This window comes from Mus caroli, chromosome 7, assembly GCF_900094665.2.
Source record: "Mus caroli chromosome 7, CAROLI_EIJ_v1.1, whole genome shotgun sequence".
In the NCBI taxonomy this organism is placed as follows: domain Eukaryota; kingdom Metazoa; phylum Chordata; class Mammalia; order Rodentia; family Muridae; genus Mus; species Mus caroli.
Window position 1 is genome coordinate 18224047 of NC_034576.1, and position 16592 is coordinate 18240638.

A 16592-nucleotide genomic window follows, 5' to 3' on the forward strand; every position below is an offset into this window, starting at 1 on the left:
TAGGCAGGGGCTCTACCACTGAGCCACACCCCCAGCCCCTCACTGGGGGATTCTAGGCAGGGGCTCTACCACTGAGCCACGCCCCCAGCCCCTCACTGGGGGATTCTAGGCAGGGGCTCTACCCCTGAGCCACGCCCCCAGCCCCTCACTGGGGGATTCTAGGCAGGGGCTCTACCACTGAGCCACACCCCTAGCCCCTCACTGGGGGATTCTAGGCAGGGTCTCCACCACTTAGCCACACCTCCCAAACTACAAATAACACTTCTCTTTTATCTGCTCTGGGAGGCAGCTTTGTTCATCATGCTGCCAGTTGGAGAGTCTGTGTTTGATGGTAAAAATAGATATACTATATCTGTCTTAGTCAGGGTTTGTATTCCTGCACAAAACATCATGACCAAGAAGCAAGTTGGGGAGGAAAGGGTTTATTCAGCTTACACCTCCAAACCGCTGTTCATCACCAAAGGAAATCAGGACTGGAACTCTTACAGGGCAGTAGGAACTTGGAGGCAGGAGCTGATACACAGGACATGCAGGGGTGCTATTTACTGGATTGCTTCCCCCTGGCTTGCTCAGCTTGCTTTCTTATAGAACCCAGGACCACCCGCCCAGGGATGGCACCTTCCACAATGGGCTGGGCCCTCCCCCTTTGATCACTAATTGAAAAAATGCCTTACAGCTGGATCTCATGGAGGCATTTTCTCAACGGATGCTCCTTTCTCCGTGATAACTTCAGCTTGTGTCAGGTTGATACACAAAACCAGCCAGTACAACATCTGAAAGGAAAAGTTGAAATTTCTGGGGGACAAGAAAAGCCCTTAAGCCTTGGGAAGCAGATTGGCCCAACCCCCTTTCTTTTCCCACTTTGTCCCAAGCCTAATGTACACTGTCACATGGTGTAAGGGACACAGATGTGCTCTCTGCTGATGTGGTCCATATTGGCCCTATGTGATAAATTGCTCCGGATAGATTAAGCTAGGTGTGGGGGAGGGGGCTCTTCAGTCTTCAGCATTCCAGGGAAGGTTTTGAGGATAGGTGGAGATCCTGAAATGAGGCGATAGAAGAGGAAATGCCAGGCCAAGAGTATCAGCCGGGCCCTGACGTGGGTCGGGGCAGGGAGTATTTGAAGAAATAAAAGGACAGTGAATCTCAAGCCCACAGGCGATGAGGAAGTGAGGCCAAGTAACCGATCCACATCACTAAAGGCCTTGAGAGAAGCTTGCAGAGCTTCCATCCTGGGAACACCTGGGGCTAACAATTTGTTTAGGAGTGACCTTAAAGATATACCTCAAGGTTGCATTAGCTAAGTGGTTTCCGCATGACTGCATTGCCGAGGACATTGGTCTATAAGAAATAATGCCTAGGGGTCAGCAGGATGGCTCAGCAGGTAAAGATGCTTGCTGTCAAGCCTGATGACTTGAGTTTAATCCTTGGGATCCACACAGCAGAAGGCGAGAACTGAATTCTACAAGTTGTCTCCTCTGAGTAAAGCCTAGCCCAGTCAGTGAGTTCCAAACCAATAAGAGATTCTGTCTCGAAAGCCAACAACGACATCCCATCTTGTCCTCTGGCCTCCACCCATATGCAAACATGCCTGCATACATGGATGCAGCCCCCAACCGTGCACACAGGGAAAATCTCCAATCCAGCCCTCGCCCACTGTCCCCCACCTTGTGCTTCTAATGCCCGTCTCCTTCACCTTTGCCCTACATTCTGCTCCTGTCACAGGCATCTCAAAAACATGTCTTGTTTTTGAGATTGGGTCTCACATAGCCTCAGACTCACTGTGTAGCTGAACATAACCCTGAACTCCTGCCTCTGTCTCCCAAGTGCCGGGATTGCAGATGCGCACCATCATACTTGATTTATATGGCATCGAGGATGGAACGCAGGGCTTTATGAATTCTGGGCAAACACTTGGTTGTATCCCCAGCCTAGAAGAATATTCTTTAAAGAAAACAAAACAACAACAACAAAAATGAAAAAAAAACAAGCCACTTAAAAATATTTCAAAAAGGTGGGCATGGTGGTACACACTTTAATCCCAGCACTTGGGAGATAGATGTCTATGAGCCTGGTCTATATAGTGAGTTCCAGGACAGCCAGAGCTACATAATAGAGAGACCCTGTCTCGAAACAAATGTAGTGTTTTAGCTTATTTTTGTATCTGTGTGTGTATTCACATGCACCCACATGTGCCATGGCACACTTTTACAGATCAGAAGACAGCTGACAGGAGTCCATTCTCTCCTTCTGCAATGTGTGTCCTGAGTATTGAACTGAAGTCACGTCACGTCAGGCTTGGCCGTAGACTCCTTGCACCACTGAGCCATCTTGCTGGCTCCAGAGAAATATTCCCAAATCTTAAATTACTTCACACCCCATCGATCCCTAGTTCCCACTTGCAGTAAGAGTCAAAGGCATCCCTGTGGCCCACAAGCCTCACCAGTCCACCATCACCACCGACTGCCTTCTCTCCTTCTTCCTTCCCCTCACTAACACACACGCTGTCTCCTTGACTTTCTCAACAGCTCACATACCATCCCACTCGGAGACCTTCACTCCTGCCAAGGTGGCTCAGCTCCTCCTCCAAACCTCAATGACAGTAGCCCAGGATATGACCTCCAGAGCAAGGCTGAGGCCACATTTCAGCTCTGTACTCTGTCAGCTCCGTGACTCTGAGATGATTCCTTAGTCTTATTTCTTCATCTGTAGAATGGGTTTCTTTGCACGAACAGTGTGAAAATTAAAACAACCAATGTCTGTAAAGAACTTCCAGTGGAATCAAGTGTTTATCAGGTGCTGCAGTTGAATGGTGAATAAATATGCCTACTCAGAGCTGGGCCTGATGGCCAGAGAGAGAGGCATGCTGCCACCTCATGCTCTGAAGGATGAGGCAAAAGAGTCCCCAAGTTCAATGCCTGCTTGGGATACAGAGTGAGTCAAAGCCAGCCTTGGGCAACCTGGTGAGATTCTGTCCCTAAATTAAGAAAAGGGCCTGGGTAAAGCCCCTGCTGAGAATCCCTAGTGAGGGGCTGGGGGCGTGGCTCAGTGGTAGAGTCCCTGCCTAGAATCCCCCAGGGAGGGGCTGGGGTGTAGTTTGCTGATAAAGTATTTGCAAGAAAGCCTTGGTTCAATACCCAGTACCCCAAAATAGTAAACAAAGGTGTTGGCCTTTCCTGGCCCTTGCATCTGGCCTCACACTCAACTGCCCCTCCCCACCCCTTTTCCTGCTTTTTTTGCTCTCATACTATTCTGCTTCCTCCCATCTTGCATGAACTATAACATGGCTCCTTTCTAAAAGAATGTCATTGTCTGAGCTCTAGCTTAGGTTCCTCAAATTCTCATGGCCTTATTTGCACACAAAATGAAGAGACGCTTTTGCTGTTTCCTTCATGGCTGTTTCCCCCACGCTGATGCCAAGGATGTACACAGTAGTTGTTTGTTGAATGAATGAATGAATGAATGAATGAACCAACCAACCAATCCTGGGGATTCGGCTTAGCTGACTAGAGTGCTTGCCTAGCAAGCGTGCAATCCTGGGTTCCATCCCTGGCACCACGTTAAAAACAACAACAAAAGAAGCATGGTTAGGAATTCCTGTGATCCCAGCATTGGGAGATGGAGAGTGGTAGATCAGGAATTCAAGGCCATCCTCAGCTATATAACTTGAAGCTAGCATGGGCTATGTGAGAGCCTGCCTCAGATAGATAGATAGATAGATAGATAGATAGATAGATAGATAGATAGATAGATAGATAGATAGAATGTAAGTCAGGCATGGTGATGTACACCTTTGGTCCCATCACCAGGGATACTGGGGCAGATGGTTATCTGTGATCTTGAGATGAGCTTCCTCTATAGAGTGTGTTCCAGACCTGCAGAGCTACATAGTGAGACTTTGTTACAAAAGGGGAAAGAAAAAGAAGTGAATGAATGATGGTCTTATGCTATCTTTCTAACTGCTGTTGCCATAGTAACAAGCCTTCCTAAAGTGGGACCCCTCCCTCGCTCATTCCCTCCCACCCTGTATGCCCTGCAGAGGAAGGCGAGTACTTCCTGAAGGTGCTCATCCCCAGCTACGCAGCCGGCTCAATCATCGGCAAAGGTGGCCAGACCATCGTGCAGCTCCAGAAGGAGACGGGAGCCACCATCAAGCTGTCTAAGTCCAAAGACTTCTACCCAGGTAAGCCTCAGACCGGCCAGGTCCCTGAGCTGGACTTCTCTCTTCTCCTTTCCTCTTTCCTGAGCCCTAGGTGTGAAGAAGGATTGCGTTAGGGACAGTTAAAGTGATGGAGGAGGGCTACTTTCTCTCCCCTTAAAGAGCCTGAGCTGCCTGCTGCCCAAGGGGCCTGGCCTGAGCAGATGGGGGTGGGGGCAGGGCCAGACAATGAGCTGTTGCATATTCATGGAATCATTTGCATTATGCCAGGCAGTTGTGTTCCTTCCCACACACCTGCCGCCTCCGGACAGTCAGTTGGAGCAGCCAGGGTGGGGAGGATGGCAGGTGTCAGGGCTGGGTGGGGGCAGCCCTCTGAATTACTCACACCCCTCTGTCCATTTGGATGTATTAATCTAACTTGCATCCAATATACTCTGCTCTGAGTTATTTGGGAAAGGGGGCATTTTAAAATATTTTTCTTTCATTTTTTTCCCCTTTGAGTTAGGGCTTCACGTAGCTGAGAGTGATCTTGAACTCGTCATTCTGCCTCCGCCTCCCAAGTGCTGGGGTTATAGATGCGTGCCCCATGCCCGCTCTGTTTTCTTGGGGGCGTTTCGAAACAGAGATGATCTTACCCTGTAGCCCATTCTTGCCTATAGTTTCCAGTTCTTCCCCTGCCTCCCAGTGCTGGGATCACAGACTCGAGCCACTGTGTCCTGCCTGATGCTTCTCACACAGCTGTTTCTGCCCGGCTCATCTTTTGTGCCCTTCTGCCTCTCTCTGCTCTTGTCTCTAGGGACTTGTCTGGGTATCTGCATCCCCTGTCTTCTGAGGCTCTCTCTCATTCAGTCCATCTGTCTGTCCTTGTGTCTGCCATCCCTTTCTGTCCTCCCATCTACCCCCTGCTTCCCACCACCACCCCTGCCTTAGAACTTCATTTGACCCAATTTAACATCGGCCCTGAGGTCAAGGAGAGGGAGTCAAGCCATTGCAGGTGTTTGCTCCCCTCTTTGGCTTCTGCCTCTGTTCACTTGTCTCTGCTTCCCTTTAGGTATCTCTCTTGGAAAAGTCTCAGCTTCCCACGACTTTTCCTTTCTTACTCAGCTCAGCCCAACCCATTCTCTGTCTCCTCCTAGACTCCATCTCCTTCCTTTTTTTTTTTTTTTTTTTTTTTTGGATAAAGTCTTATGAAGCACAGGCTAGCCTCGTATGTACCATATAGCCAAGGATGACCTTGAACTCCTCCTGCTTCCACATCCAACACGTTAGCATTACAGGCTTTGGCTTCTTGTATGCTAGGCACTCCTCTACCACTGAGCTACATCTTTAAACTACTCTCTGCTCTAAGAGCCTTTCAACTCTCTCACTCCCAAGAGCAAAGCCTGAGTTTTGGCCTCTAGGAATCCTGGCCAGGCACCAGAACTGCGTCCAGCACACAGTCCACCACCAGGGCTACAGCATCCTTAATCCTCTTGGATTTTTAAAAAAAATTTTAGGTCAGATACCAGAGATGTAGCACAGGGTTTGGATTCTCTCTCTCTCTCTCTCTCTCTCTCCTCTTTCCCTTCTTCCCTCTCTCCTCAACCTTCCCTTTCTTTCTCTTCCCTACCTCCATTCCCCCTTCCTTCCCTCTTGTAGTCCTCCCTTCTATTTTCTTCCCCATCTTCCCTTCCCTTCTCTTTCCTCCCTCCTCCCTCTCTCTTCCCTCCCTTTTGTCCTATTCCTTCTCTCTCCTTCTCCCCCTCTTCTACTTTTCCCTCCCTCCCTTTCCCTCTCTTCTCTCTCCTTTTCCCTCTCCACACCCCTGTCTCTTCCCTCTTCCCTTCTCCCCTCTTTCCCTGCCCTCCTCTATATTTCTGTCCTCCTCCCTTCCCTCCCTGCCCTCTCCCTGCCCTCCTTCCTTCCCTGCCCTCCTTCTCTCTTTCCCTGCCCTCCTTCCCTCTTTCCTGCCCTCCTTCCTTCCCTCCCTGCCCTCCTCCCTTCCCTCTTTTTCTGCCCTCCTCCCCTCTTTCCCTGTCCTATACCCTTCCCTCCCTGCCTCTCATCTCACTAAGCTGCTTTGACCAAGAGTTTAGAGAAAAATCTAGTAACCCAGGCGCCCCACCTCCTTTTCTCGGCCATCCTGGCCCAGTTTCCTCTTTGCCATTCTAGCCCACACCGTGTGGGTGAGACCTCTCTACCCAGGACATCTGTCTGAGGACACTTAGCTCTATGCCTCTGCATCACATTCTGTGCTATGAGAGGGTGACATTCCCTCTCCCCAGCTCAGTGCCTCACCCAGGGCCAGGCTACTGGGACACCCACAGTCTTTGATGCTCTTACACTACCACATATCGTGTCCATGAGCAAACCAATGTGAGCCACTTCTCTGTGCATCTCACAGCCAGACAACCAGCACCTGACATGGACCATGCAGGACCTAGAGAGCCTGGTGCCTCAGTCAGGGACACGGGGTGTGGCTTCTTCTAACCCGACCCTACATCCATCCCTAGAACTCCAGATCACACAGTTGTTATGGCTGCGTGTCTGTGAGGTGTATTTCCTTGGGCCCCTGATTGATGACCTTTCATTAAGTCACCCAACACACATTCATTCTCTATGTCCCCAGTTGGACAGACGTGGACATAGCAATAAGAGAAGTCGATTTGTTCTTATGGATCTCAAGCTAAGGAGAGAGACCCAGAGTCACTGATGATAACCCAGAATGCCCAGGGCTAGAATAGGAAGGTCAGAGAAAGATGGGAGCTGAGACAAAGTGTTTGGCCCAGACTAGAGAGGACAGAGTTGCCCAGAGGGGAAGCCTACAACGGTGACCAGAAGGTGAGCTAAGGAAGGATAAAGAAGAGACTCGAGCCACACAACAAAAGCTGGGAGATGGTTTGCTGGAAGGTGAGGCTGACATGTTGAAAACAGAAGAGAAAGGACAGCAGAGAAACTAAGTGACAGTATCAGGCCTTGGCTAGGCATCATGGCGTGGGCCTGTGTTCCCAACAACTCAGAAGGCTGGACTTGGAGGGATCACAGGTTGAAGGCCTGCTCTGGTAACTTAGCAAGACCCTGTATTAAAGGAGGGGGCGGGGCATGGCTTAGAGCCAGAGTATTTATTTGCCTAACTTAGAATCCCCCAGTGAGGGGCTGGGGGCGTGGCTCAGTGGTAGAGCCCCTGCCTAGAATCCCCCAGTGAGGGGCTGGGGGTGTGGCTCAGTGGGAGAGCCCCTGCCTAGAATCCCCCAGTGAGGGGCTAGGGGCGTGGCTCAATGGGAGAGCCCCTGCCTAGAATCCCCCAGTGAGGGGCTGGGGGCGTGGCTCAGTGGGAGAGCCCTGCCTAGAATCCCCCAGTGAGGGGCTGGGGGCGTGGCTCAGTGGGAGAGCCCCTGCCTAGAATCCCCCAGTGAGGGGCTAGGGATGTGGCTCAGTGGCAGAGCCCCTGCCTAGAATCCCCCAGTGAAGGGCTGGGGGCGTGGCTCAGTGGCAGAGCCCCTGCCTAGAATCCCCCAGTGAGGGGCTGGGGGCGTGGCTCAGTGGTAGAGCCCCTGCCTAGAATCCCCCACTGTGTGGCTCAGTGGTAAATTCACTTGCCCAGCACATGCAAGGGCTCAGTCCCCAGTAACAAAAACCAAAGAACCAGTGTTGGGCTAAGGATTCAGTACATGCACTTGTCTGTTTCACAAAGCTAAACCTACCCAGCCTTTAGCCCCAGAGGGAAGGCGTCAGAGCATGAAAAAAAAAGTGCCTTATCTTGGTAATGAAGCCCAAAAGCTCAGGTTCAATCTTCCGGATCTTTCATGATTAAGTGAAGAACTGAAAGGCAGTAAGTACTGACGCAAGCCACAAACACTCCTGACCACTTCCCTCATAAAGCTAAAATGCCACCAGAGCTGGGGCATGTGTAAAAAGCTCTGGGCCTGACTCCCATAGGCAAAACACAAGGTGTGTATGGCGATCTTCATAACCGTTACTGATTTATAACATAGCTGCACCAAAGTGCAGCCTCTTAAGCATCTACCTAACGACTTTATTCATGTTCCTTCTTAACTGTCAGAGCCTCAAAGCTGGAGAGGCGGCTGAGTGACCAAGAGCACTGGCTGTTTGTCCAGAAGAACCAGGTTCAGTTCCCAGCCCCCCCCCCCCACATGGTAACTTACAGCCATCTCTCAGCTCCAGTCCCATGGGATCCAACAGCCCCTTCTGGCCTCCATCCAGGCAAACGCTCACACGCTTACAAAATCTTCAAAAGCAAAGCTGCAGGGCTGGGGAGATGGCTGAGCAGTTAAAACCACTTACTGCTCTTTCAGAGGACTTGAGTTCAATTCCCAGCACCCACATCAGATAGCTCACAGACACACACCTGCAACTCCAGTTCTAGGGCATATGGTACTCTCTTCTGGTACACACACTCTCTCTCTCTTCTGGTACACACACTCACACACACACACACACACAGGCACCCCAAAACAAGTCTAAACCAAGCACAACATTTAAAAAAATAAAATAAATAAAAAGTAAAAGCAAAGGCTTTGCTGTGCATGATGCCCCCCATGGTTGTTCATTCACGTGTGCGCATGTACACACGTGCACTCATACACTCACACATGCATAGGGCTAACAACTCAGTCTCAAATTTAACACGGAATGAACTGAGATTTAGAGCACAGAACCCACACCAGGTATGGTGGTGTATATGTGTCATCAAAATATTTGGTAAGCTGGGGCAGGGGGATAGCAGGTTCAAGACCAATCTAGGCTACCTAGCAAGTCATTGCTTCAAAGCAAAAACAAAACACAAAAAATAAAACGGCGGAAACTTGGCAAATATGGGTACCTGAGTTCGAATCCTAGACCCCATGGCAGCCGGGTGGGGTAGGGTATGTAATGCCTAACGCTTCTGTGACTACATGGGAGGCAGGTAGAGGAGAATCTCCAAGTGTTTGTGGGAGAGTTAGTCTGTCCTACTGTGTACTGGGGAAGAAGACACCCTACCTCAAATGAAGTGAAAGGCAAAGGCCAACAGGTGAGGTTGTCCCCTGAACCACACATACACACACACACTCTGTCTCTGATGATTCTGTACCATAGGTGATCTGGGACAAGACCAGAGTTCTCCATGTCCTTAGCTGGACATCAAGGCAGCTGAGCCATGGCCTACCTCCTGTGTCAGCGAACAAACTGAAACCAAGTCCTCAGAACAGTGCCCAGCGTTGAGTGTTATGTAACCCCCGGCTGTTATTACAGGTCACTTCTTAAGGATTTAACAGTCCCCTTACCGAGCTCTTGTGGACCCCAGGGAAAGAACTACATGGGGGTGGGTATACACAGACTTCCTGAGTTAGAAGGAAGCCCTACAGAAATGACGACCCTGGCCACTTCTCCCATGCTATCCTCTGGGTTGCCCTTCTCCCCCACCACCATCCCCACCCTCATTCCTAGCCCGATCCACACCCTTTCCTATTTACACCCAGACAGAGGCAGCCTACAGCTGACTCACCCTTGGCCCAGACCGAGCTATTGTTCTTGGGTGGAGTGGGGCATAAAAGTGAGGACCATGTTGCCGAGGGCAAGGGCAGGAGCTGTTAGCATCACGGTTGGCCAACAGACAGGGACACCCCAGACCCATGACAGCGTCGTCAAAGGGCCAGACTGAGAGATAACAAGGGCAGGCCAGGATTGTACACCTGGCACACCGCTCTGAAGTGCTCCACAGACAAAGACACTCAGCACTAAGTGTCCCAGACACACAGGCACAGGACCTGGCACACATTCAAAACCTTTTACAGACCCAGGGAGCTGACCATACAAGCTGAGTCCCTCCTGGGGACAGAGGTGCTCACACATCACATTAAAGAAGCTCAGGCACCCCAAGGCTCCCATATTCACACACAGGTCAGGTGCAATTGAGGGTTCCTTGTCTCTAAAGTGTACAGGCTTGGAAATGTGCACATGCCATCTGAGCAGCCTCATACAGACATTTACGTCTGTCTGTATCCTCATCAATCCAGTAAAAGGATGGTGACTGAGTCCTCTGTGTGTGCGTGTGTGGATGCAAACCCACACTGCCAGTGGACAGGGTTCAGTCACTCCACAGCCTCTGTGGCTTACATGCTAATAATGTCTTCCCACTTCAAGCCTTGTTACTCCAGTCGTTGTACTATATTACCTGTTTTGGTGTGTGTGTTGCTGGGGATTGAATCCAGGAACTTATACAAACTAGGCAAGTACCTGACTGAGTTATACCCATAACCCCTATTGGGAGATTCTGGGCAAGTGTTGGTATTAGGAGTCTACTTCTGAGTCACGCCCCCAGCCCCTCACTGGGTATTCTAGACAGGTGCTGTACCACTGTTGAGCCACATCCCTAGCACCACATTGCAGAATTCTAGGCAAGGGCTCTACCACTGAGTCACGCCCCTAGACTTACCCTCGCTGGGGGATTCTAGGCAGGGGCTAAACCATAATCCAGGACACAGTGTGTTTCTATTGCAATCTCTTCTGGACTTTCTCTTAGACACACACCCAGAATGGTCATCTCTCCAACCCTGCCCAAGTACACAGAGCTACTCTCACAGCTCCCTGAAGGCAGCTCACAGGTACACACACAGATTGAAATGTCACCCATCATCGTTTCCCTCCGGTGCATATATTTCAGCATCACCCAGCTACTCTTATCCCCTTCCCCAGTACACACATACAGAGAATGCCAGGTCAGACCTGCCGCCAGTACCTGGAAGAGCTCCAGAAAGGGCAGCTGGCAACCCCACCCTCCATTTCTAGTCTCTTGGTCCCTATTTTTTAAAGAGTTGCCTTTGACCTAACCTGCTCTTTCCCTAGCCACACCCCTGCCCTCCCCCACACCCAGCCCTCCATCTGGTGGCTCTAGGCTTGCACTCTGGCCTCTCTTCTGCCTCCCCCATCCCCCCACCTTTCCCCCATCCTCTCCAAAAGCCCAGAGGCCAGGCGCTGTAGGCTTTCAGTGGTTGCCATAGCAACCTAGCCTCATCCCTCATCCCCCTGGGGGTGGGCTGAGGACCCGGCCAGCCAGACCGATAAGGGGGTTCCAGTTACTGTGGCAACCGTTTCGGGCCTAAGCTCTCTGCTTCTGGAAGGGGGGTGAGCAGCGAGTGAATGGTTACCACAGCAACCAGGGGGAGCCCATAAGAACTGGGAAGAGGCAGCTGAGCCCTACCTCCCGTGCCCAGGGCTGCTGTGGGCACTTAAGCATCATTCTTCCATCCCCCCGGGTTGTTCTCCGGGAGGGAGATAAAGTACAGATTATAAAACAGGGATTCCATTCATTCTCTGAGCTAGCTACCCAGCATGGACCAGTCGCCCACATCAGCTGGCCCAGGCCTTGGCCTTTCCATTCCATGAAATGGAGCCAGTCTGTCAGGAATGTCTCCATTGCTGTCTGATGTGTGCCCTCTGTCCCTTCCTTAACAGGAACTACAGAACGGGTATGCCTAGTACAGGGCACGGCAGAGGCCTTGAATGCTGTCCACAGCTTTATCGCAGAAAAGGTCCGAGAAATCCCTCAAGCGATGACCAAGCCTGAGGTGGTCAACATCCTTCAACCCCAAACCACGATGAACCCCGACAGAGCCAAGCAGGTCAGCTGGGAACTGACAGTGGGTTTCTGTAAAGCTGGTGAGGTTCTGTGAGAGTTGTGATTCTTTCGGCAAATGCCTGCAAGTGGTTGATATTCGGAAATCAGCTCTAACAGTCTAGAAAGGGCTCCACACTGCTGGTAGTGGGCTGGATTCAGAAGAACTGGAGACCAAGGCTGGCACTCTCCCATTCACCCATCCTTCCGGAGGTGCCCTACCTCCTTTCCTTTTCACTCTTATCTCTCAAAGCAACCTGCCTCCTACTTCCTGTGTTCACCGGAAGTGATTTCACTGACAGCCCAACCCCTCCAGAATTTTAGAAGCAGACTTTTTATCTCCCTCCTCCCTAGTACCCATTATGGGGATAGAGATAAGTGTTTTGCGTGGAGAAAGAGAGGCTGGTCCCCATTTTATCCAACCCTGTCTAGAAAGGATGGAGAAGGGAAGGCTGCCTCTCCGTTGCCTTAGTTACCAGAAAGCAGTGGTGTAAGTGGGCGTGGCAGAGAGCGGACCAATGGCTTACCGAGCCTTTCTGGTTTCCTTGACAATGTCGCGCCTGGGACAGGTGGGCTCTTAGGGAAAGTCCCTGGATTTGGCGGTCTTGGGCTTTTTGGTTTGGTTTGGGTTTTTGTTTTGTTTTGTTGTTGAGGTCCCGATCCACTGGGGGTTGCGGGGAGAGAGGAACGCAGGGATGGTTACAAGCTCTTCCGGTTCCCTATTCACTCCCAAATATTTATGAGCTCTGGACACAAAAGGAGAAAAGTCCTGTGCGGGCTAGCAGGGCGTCTAAGAGAGCTCCTTAAAGCCAGACTAGAAAGCAAAGGCTTGGTACTAAGCTGAGAATCTTAAGCCCTGGCATTGAGGAGACCATAAGCCTGAATTCTCCCAAACTTTTGGGGACACGATGGGTGGAGAGCCCTGGAGGAACGCGTTCCTTGTAACTGCTCCCCACCAAAAAACCATTACAGCTTTGAGGCTCGGTGCGCGCGGCTGCTGTCCTTGGTGCTGAAGAGGCTGTGCTCCTAGAGCCCAGCTAGGCCTCTCCAAAATGCCTGCACACCCATCGGGCGTAGATTCCACGCAGGTCAGAGAGACTGTACGTGGCCCCTTCCCTCCGCTTTGGTGTGACCACAAAGGAGTGAGGGTTCATAGAATGTGGACGTTGCGTGGGAAATGGGGTCAGTACCATTTAGGCCCTACACCCAGAACCAGGATCTATTATTCTTTATCTTATCATTCCAAGGCTTCATTCAAAAAAAAAAAGTGTGTGTGGCTGGAGGCCCTAGCTGTGGAGTCACATTTCAGCTGGATCTTCGGCTCTTTCTTCCTACCTTTTGGCCTTGAGCAGTGACAAGATTGTGATTGCTTGTTACCTGGTTTTTCTCATTTGTAAAATGAGATTATTATGGTATAGATTCGTGGATGGTGGTTAGTTCAGTAGTGTTTGCAAAAAGTATTTAGCTTGGATACCTAGTGCATAGACAGTTCTAACAACATGCACCGGGCATGGTGGTATATTGTAATCCAGCATGGGGTGTTGGAGGCAGGAGGATGGAGAACATTTCAGGCTATCCTGGACTGCATAGCAAGACTCTTCTCTCCCCCTCAGAAACACAGTGTCAGCTGTTCTGGATTTTGGTTTTGAGACAGGGTCTATACTATATCCAAAACTGGCCTTGAAGTCACAATGATCTACCTGCCACAGGCTTCTGTGTGCTGGGATTAAAGGCATGAGCTATCATATGTGGCTTTCTTTCCCTTTTTTCCCTTTGCCGTGCACATGCATGCGTGCACATGTGTGTGTGTGTGCGCTTGTGTATATGAATGAGGGTTTGTATGTGTACAGGTGCACAGCATGTGTGCACAGGTATATATGGGGATGTTCAAGGATAATGTCAGGTGTCTTCCTCCGTCTTTCTCCACTTTATTTGTAGAGGTGGGGTCTTTTGCTGAGTGACCAGACTAACTAGCCACCTTGCCCTGAGGATGCCCAGTCTCTGCCTCCTCAGTGCTGTGATTACTCACGGTTCCCACACCTGCCTGGCTTTTGCCAAGATGCTAGCAATTCAACCTCTGTCTTTGGTACTTTAATTAACTGAGTCATTTCACAAACCTTTTTTACTTTTTCTCTCTCTTATCTTTGGACCTAGGGCTTTTTTTTTTTTTTTTTTTTGGAAATTAAGGCTGGCCTTAGATTCATGAAGTAGCCAGCGCTAACACTACCCACCTCCTAAGTGGTGAGATTACAGATCTGCAGCCCCATATCCTGTCTATGAGGTGCTGGACATCTGTCCTAGAGCTTTGTGCATGCTAAGCTCAAAATCAACCCATTGATATACCACCTCAGACAAGCTACAGAGCTTTCTCACATTGTGGGGTATGGGAGGGCTAGAGAACAACTAGAGGGAAGTGGTTTTCTCCCACTACCAAGGGTTTCGAGGACGACGTCAACCTTAGAGCAGCAAGTGCCTTAGCCCATTGAGCCTCCTCAGTGGCTATTACAGGACTTGTCTTTAAAAAAAAAAAAAAGGATTTATTTGTTTTTATTTTATGTGAGAACACTGTCGCTATCTTCAGACACACCAGAAGAGAGCAGCAGATCCCATTACAGATGGCTGTGAGCCACCATGTGATTGCTGGGAATTAAACTCAGGACCTCTGGAAGAGCAGTCAGTGCTCTTAACCTCTGAGTCATCTCACCAGCCCCTACAGGACTTATCTTAATCCAGACTGCCATCCACTTTTCTTCTTTGGACTTGCTGTATTTAGGCATGTTTGCCTCCTTTTCTTTTCTTTTTTTTTTTTCTTAAGGTACAGCATCAACAGCCAAATGTTTTCAAGATTTAGGCAGTAAGGGCAGTGGCTCTCTGAAGGACCAGTATTTTAACACAGACAGGACAGCCCTTGATCAGCCTCATCCAATTCTTCTCCTAGGGAGCACAAACCGTTTCCACATCATGCAGGCATCTCAACAAAAGAAGCTATAACCCTCTGGAAGCTGTTGGCTTTCGAAGGTGGATCCCGTTCTTAGTTTATTCTTTTTATTTTATTCTATTTTGTTTGACACAAGGCCTCTCTCTGTAGCCCAGGCTGACCTGGAAGCCTCCACGTAGCTCCAGGTGGCCTCAATCCCAAGGCCACCCTCCTGTCTTAGCTCTGAAAGTCCTAGGTTACAGGCATGAGCCACTGTGCTACCTGCTATACAAAAACTTTTTAGAAAATTCCTGGCAAGTGCTGGCTGCCACCACCAGGCTGACTGTCCTTGATAGTTCCGCTTTGGAATTTTCCATGAGCTTGTAAATCCCCAAGGCAGATAATGGAGTTCCTCTGGCCTCTCAGAACTGCTTCCAGGGCTGTGCTCTGCGACTCCAAGGTTCTAGGCACATCAGGTACACACCTGTAATCCCATCACCTGGAAGGCTGAGGCAGGAGAATCTCAAGTAGTAAGACCCCTTTAGTCCCAGCACTCAGGAGGTAGAGGCAGGCAGATTTCTGAGTTCGAGGCCAGCCTGGTCTACAAAGTGAGTTCCAGGACAGACAGGGCTACACAGAGAAACCCTGTCTTGGAAAACAAAACTCAAATCGGTTCTTCTGTAAGCATAGATTGTTATTTTGAGATCTGGCTCCTCTCCTTTTTAAATATCCTTTCTCACATTTATTTACTTGTGTGTATGCACGCATATACCATGGCCAAAGGTAGAGGTCAGGGAACAACTTAAGGTATCGGTTTTCTTCCTACCACGTGGGTTCTGGAGATCTAACTCGGGCTTGGGCTTTCAGGCTCCATTCCTGTGGATGCATCTCATCATCTCATAGGCCCAGGTTTGACTCTGGTCACTGCGCTTCCACTGTGACCAGGAAATGAAAAACCTTATAAAAGGTTCAAATATGTTTTTAAATGATTTATTGGTTTCACTCAGGTTTTGCTCAGGATTCTATTTCTGGGATAAAACATTGACCAAAAACAATTTAGGGAAGAAAGGGTTTACCTGGCATCAGAGAAAGCCAAGGCATGAATTTGACAGGAGAAATTAAAGTAGAAACCATGGTTCCAGCTGATGATAAGATGTAACCATAGGAATATGGATTGCACTAACCATGACACGTAGAAATATAGTTTGCACCGTGACAATTTACTCACATCTGCAGTTAGCCAGGGCTGCTGGCCCACGCCTGTAATTCCTGTTACTCGGGAGGCTGAGGCAGGAAGGGGCTGAGGCTCAGCACCATCTACATAGTGTGCTGGCCAAATTAGGGAGACACTACCTTGTAAGAGTAAAGAGGAAGGCTAGGGGTGTAGCTCGGTGGGAGAGCATCCGCCTAGCATGCCCTAGTGAAGCCCTGGCTTGAGTGCCCACTACCAGGCAAATCAGGGACATGTGCAGCCCAGAGGCTTTAGTGTGTGCACAGAATTTATTTTAAACACAGAGTATCACTCTTGTGGACCAGGCTGGCCGTGAACTCTTAGAGATCCACATTCCTCTGCCTCCCAAGTCCTGGCATTATAAACACGTGTGCCATCATGCCCAGTTACAATGATTTATTGTTTATTTTTTGTTTACTTATTTACATCCAAAATGCCACCTCCCCTCCGGGGCTCCCCCCTCAGAGTCTCTCCCCCATCCCCCATCCCCTTTTCCTCTGAGAGGGTCCACCCCTCAGGTATCCCCGACCTTGTTGCATCAAGTCTCTGCAAGATTAGGCACATCCTCTCCCACTGAGGCCAAACAAGGCAGCCCTGTTGGGGAATGGATCCCATGGGCAGGCTACATTGGGGGACCCACATGGAGACTGAGCTACATATGTGCTAGGGCCTCAGTCCAGCCCGTCTATGC

General features: G+C 49.9%; 1 protein-coding gene across 1 annotated transcript in view; it reads left to right on the forward strand.

Moving 5' to 3' along the window:
- The window catches only part of Nova2 (NOVA alternative splicing regulator 2), a 41091-nt gene that overhangs the window by 14033 nt on the left and 10466 nt on the right, over positions 1-16592 (forward strand). The window contains exons 2-3 of the mRNA XM_029479254.1: positions 3993-4183; positions 11594-11760. Of these exons, the coding sequence (XP_029335114.1) occupies positions 3993-4183; positions 11594-11760 (358 nt within the window). The remainder of the gene's footprint in view (positions 1-3992; positions 4184-11593; positions 11761-16592) is intronic.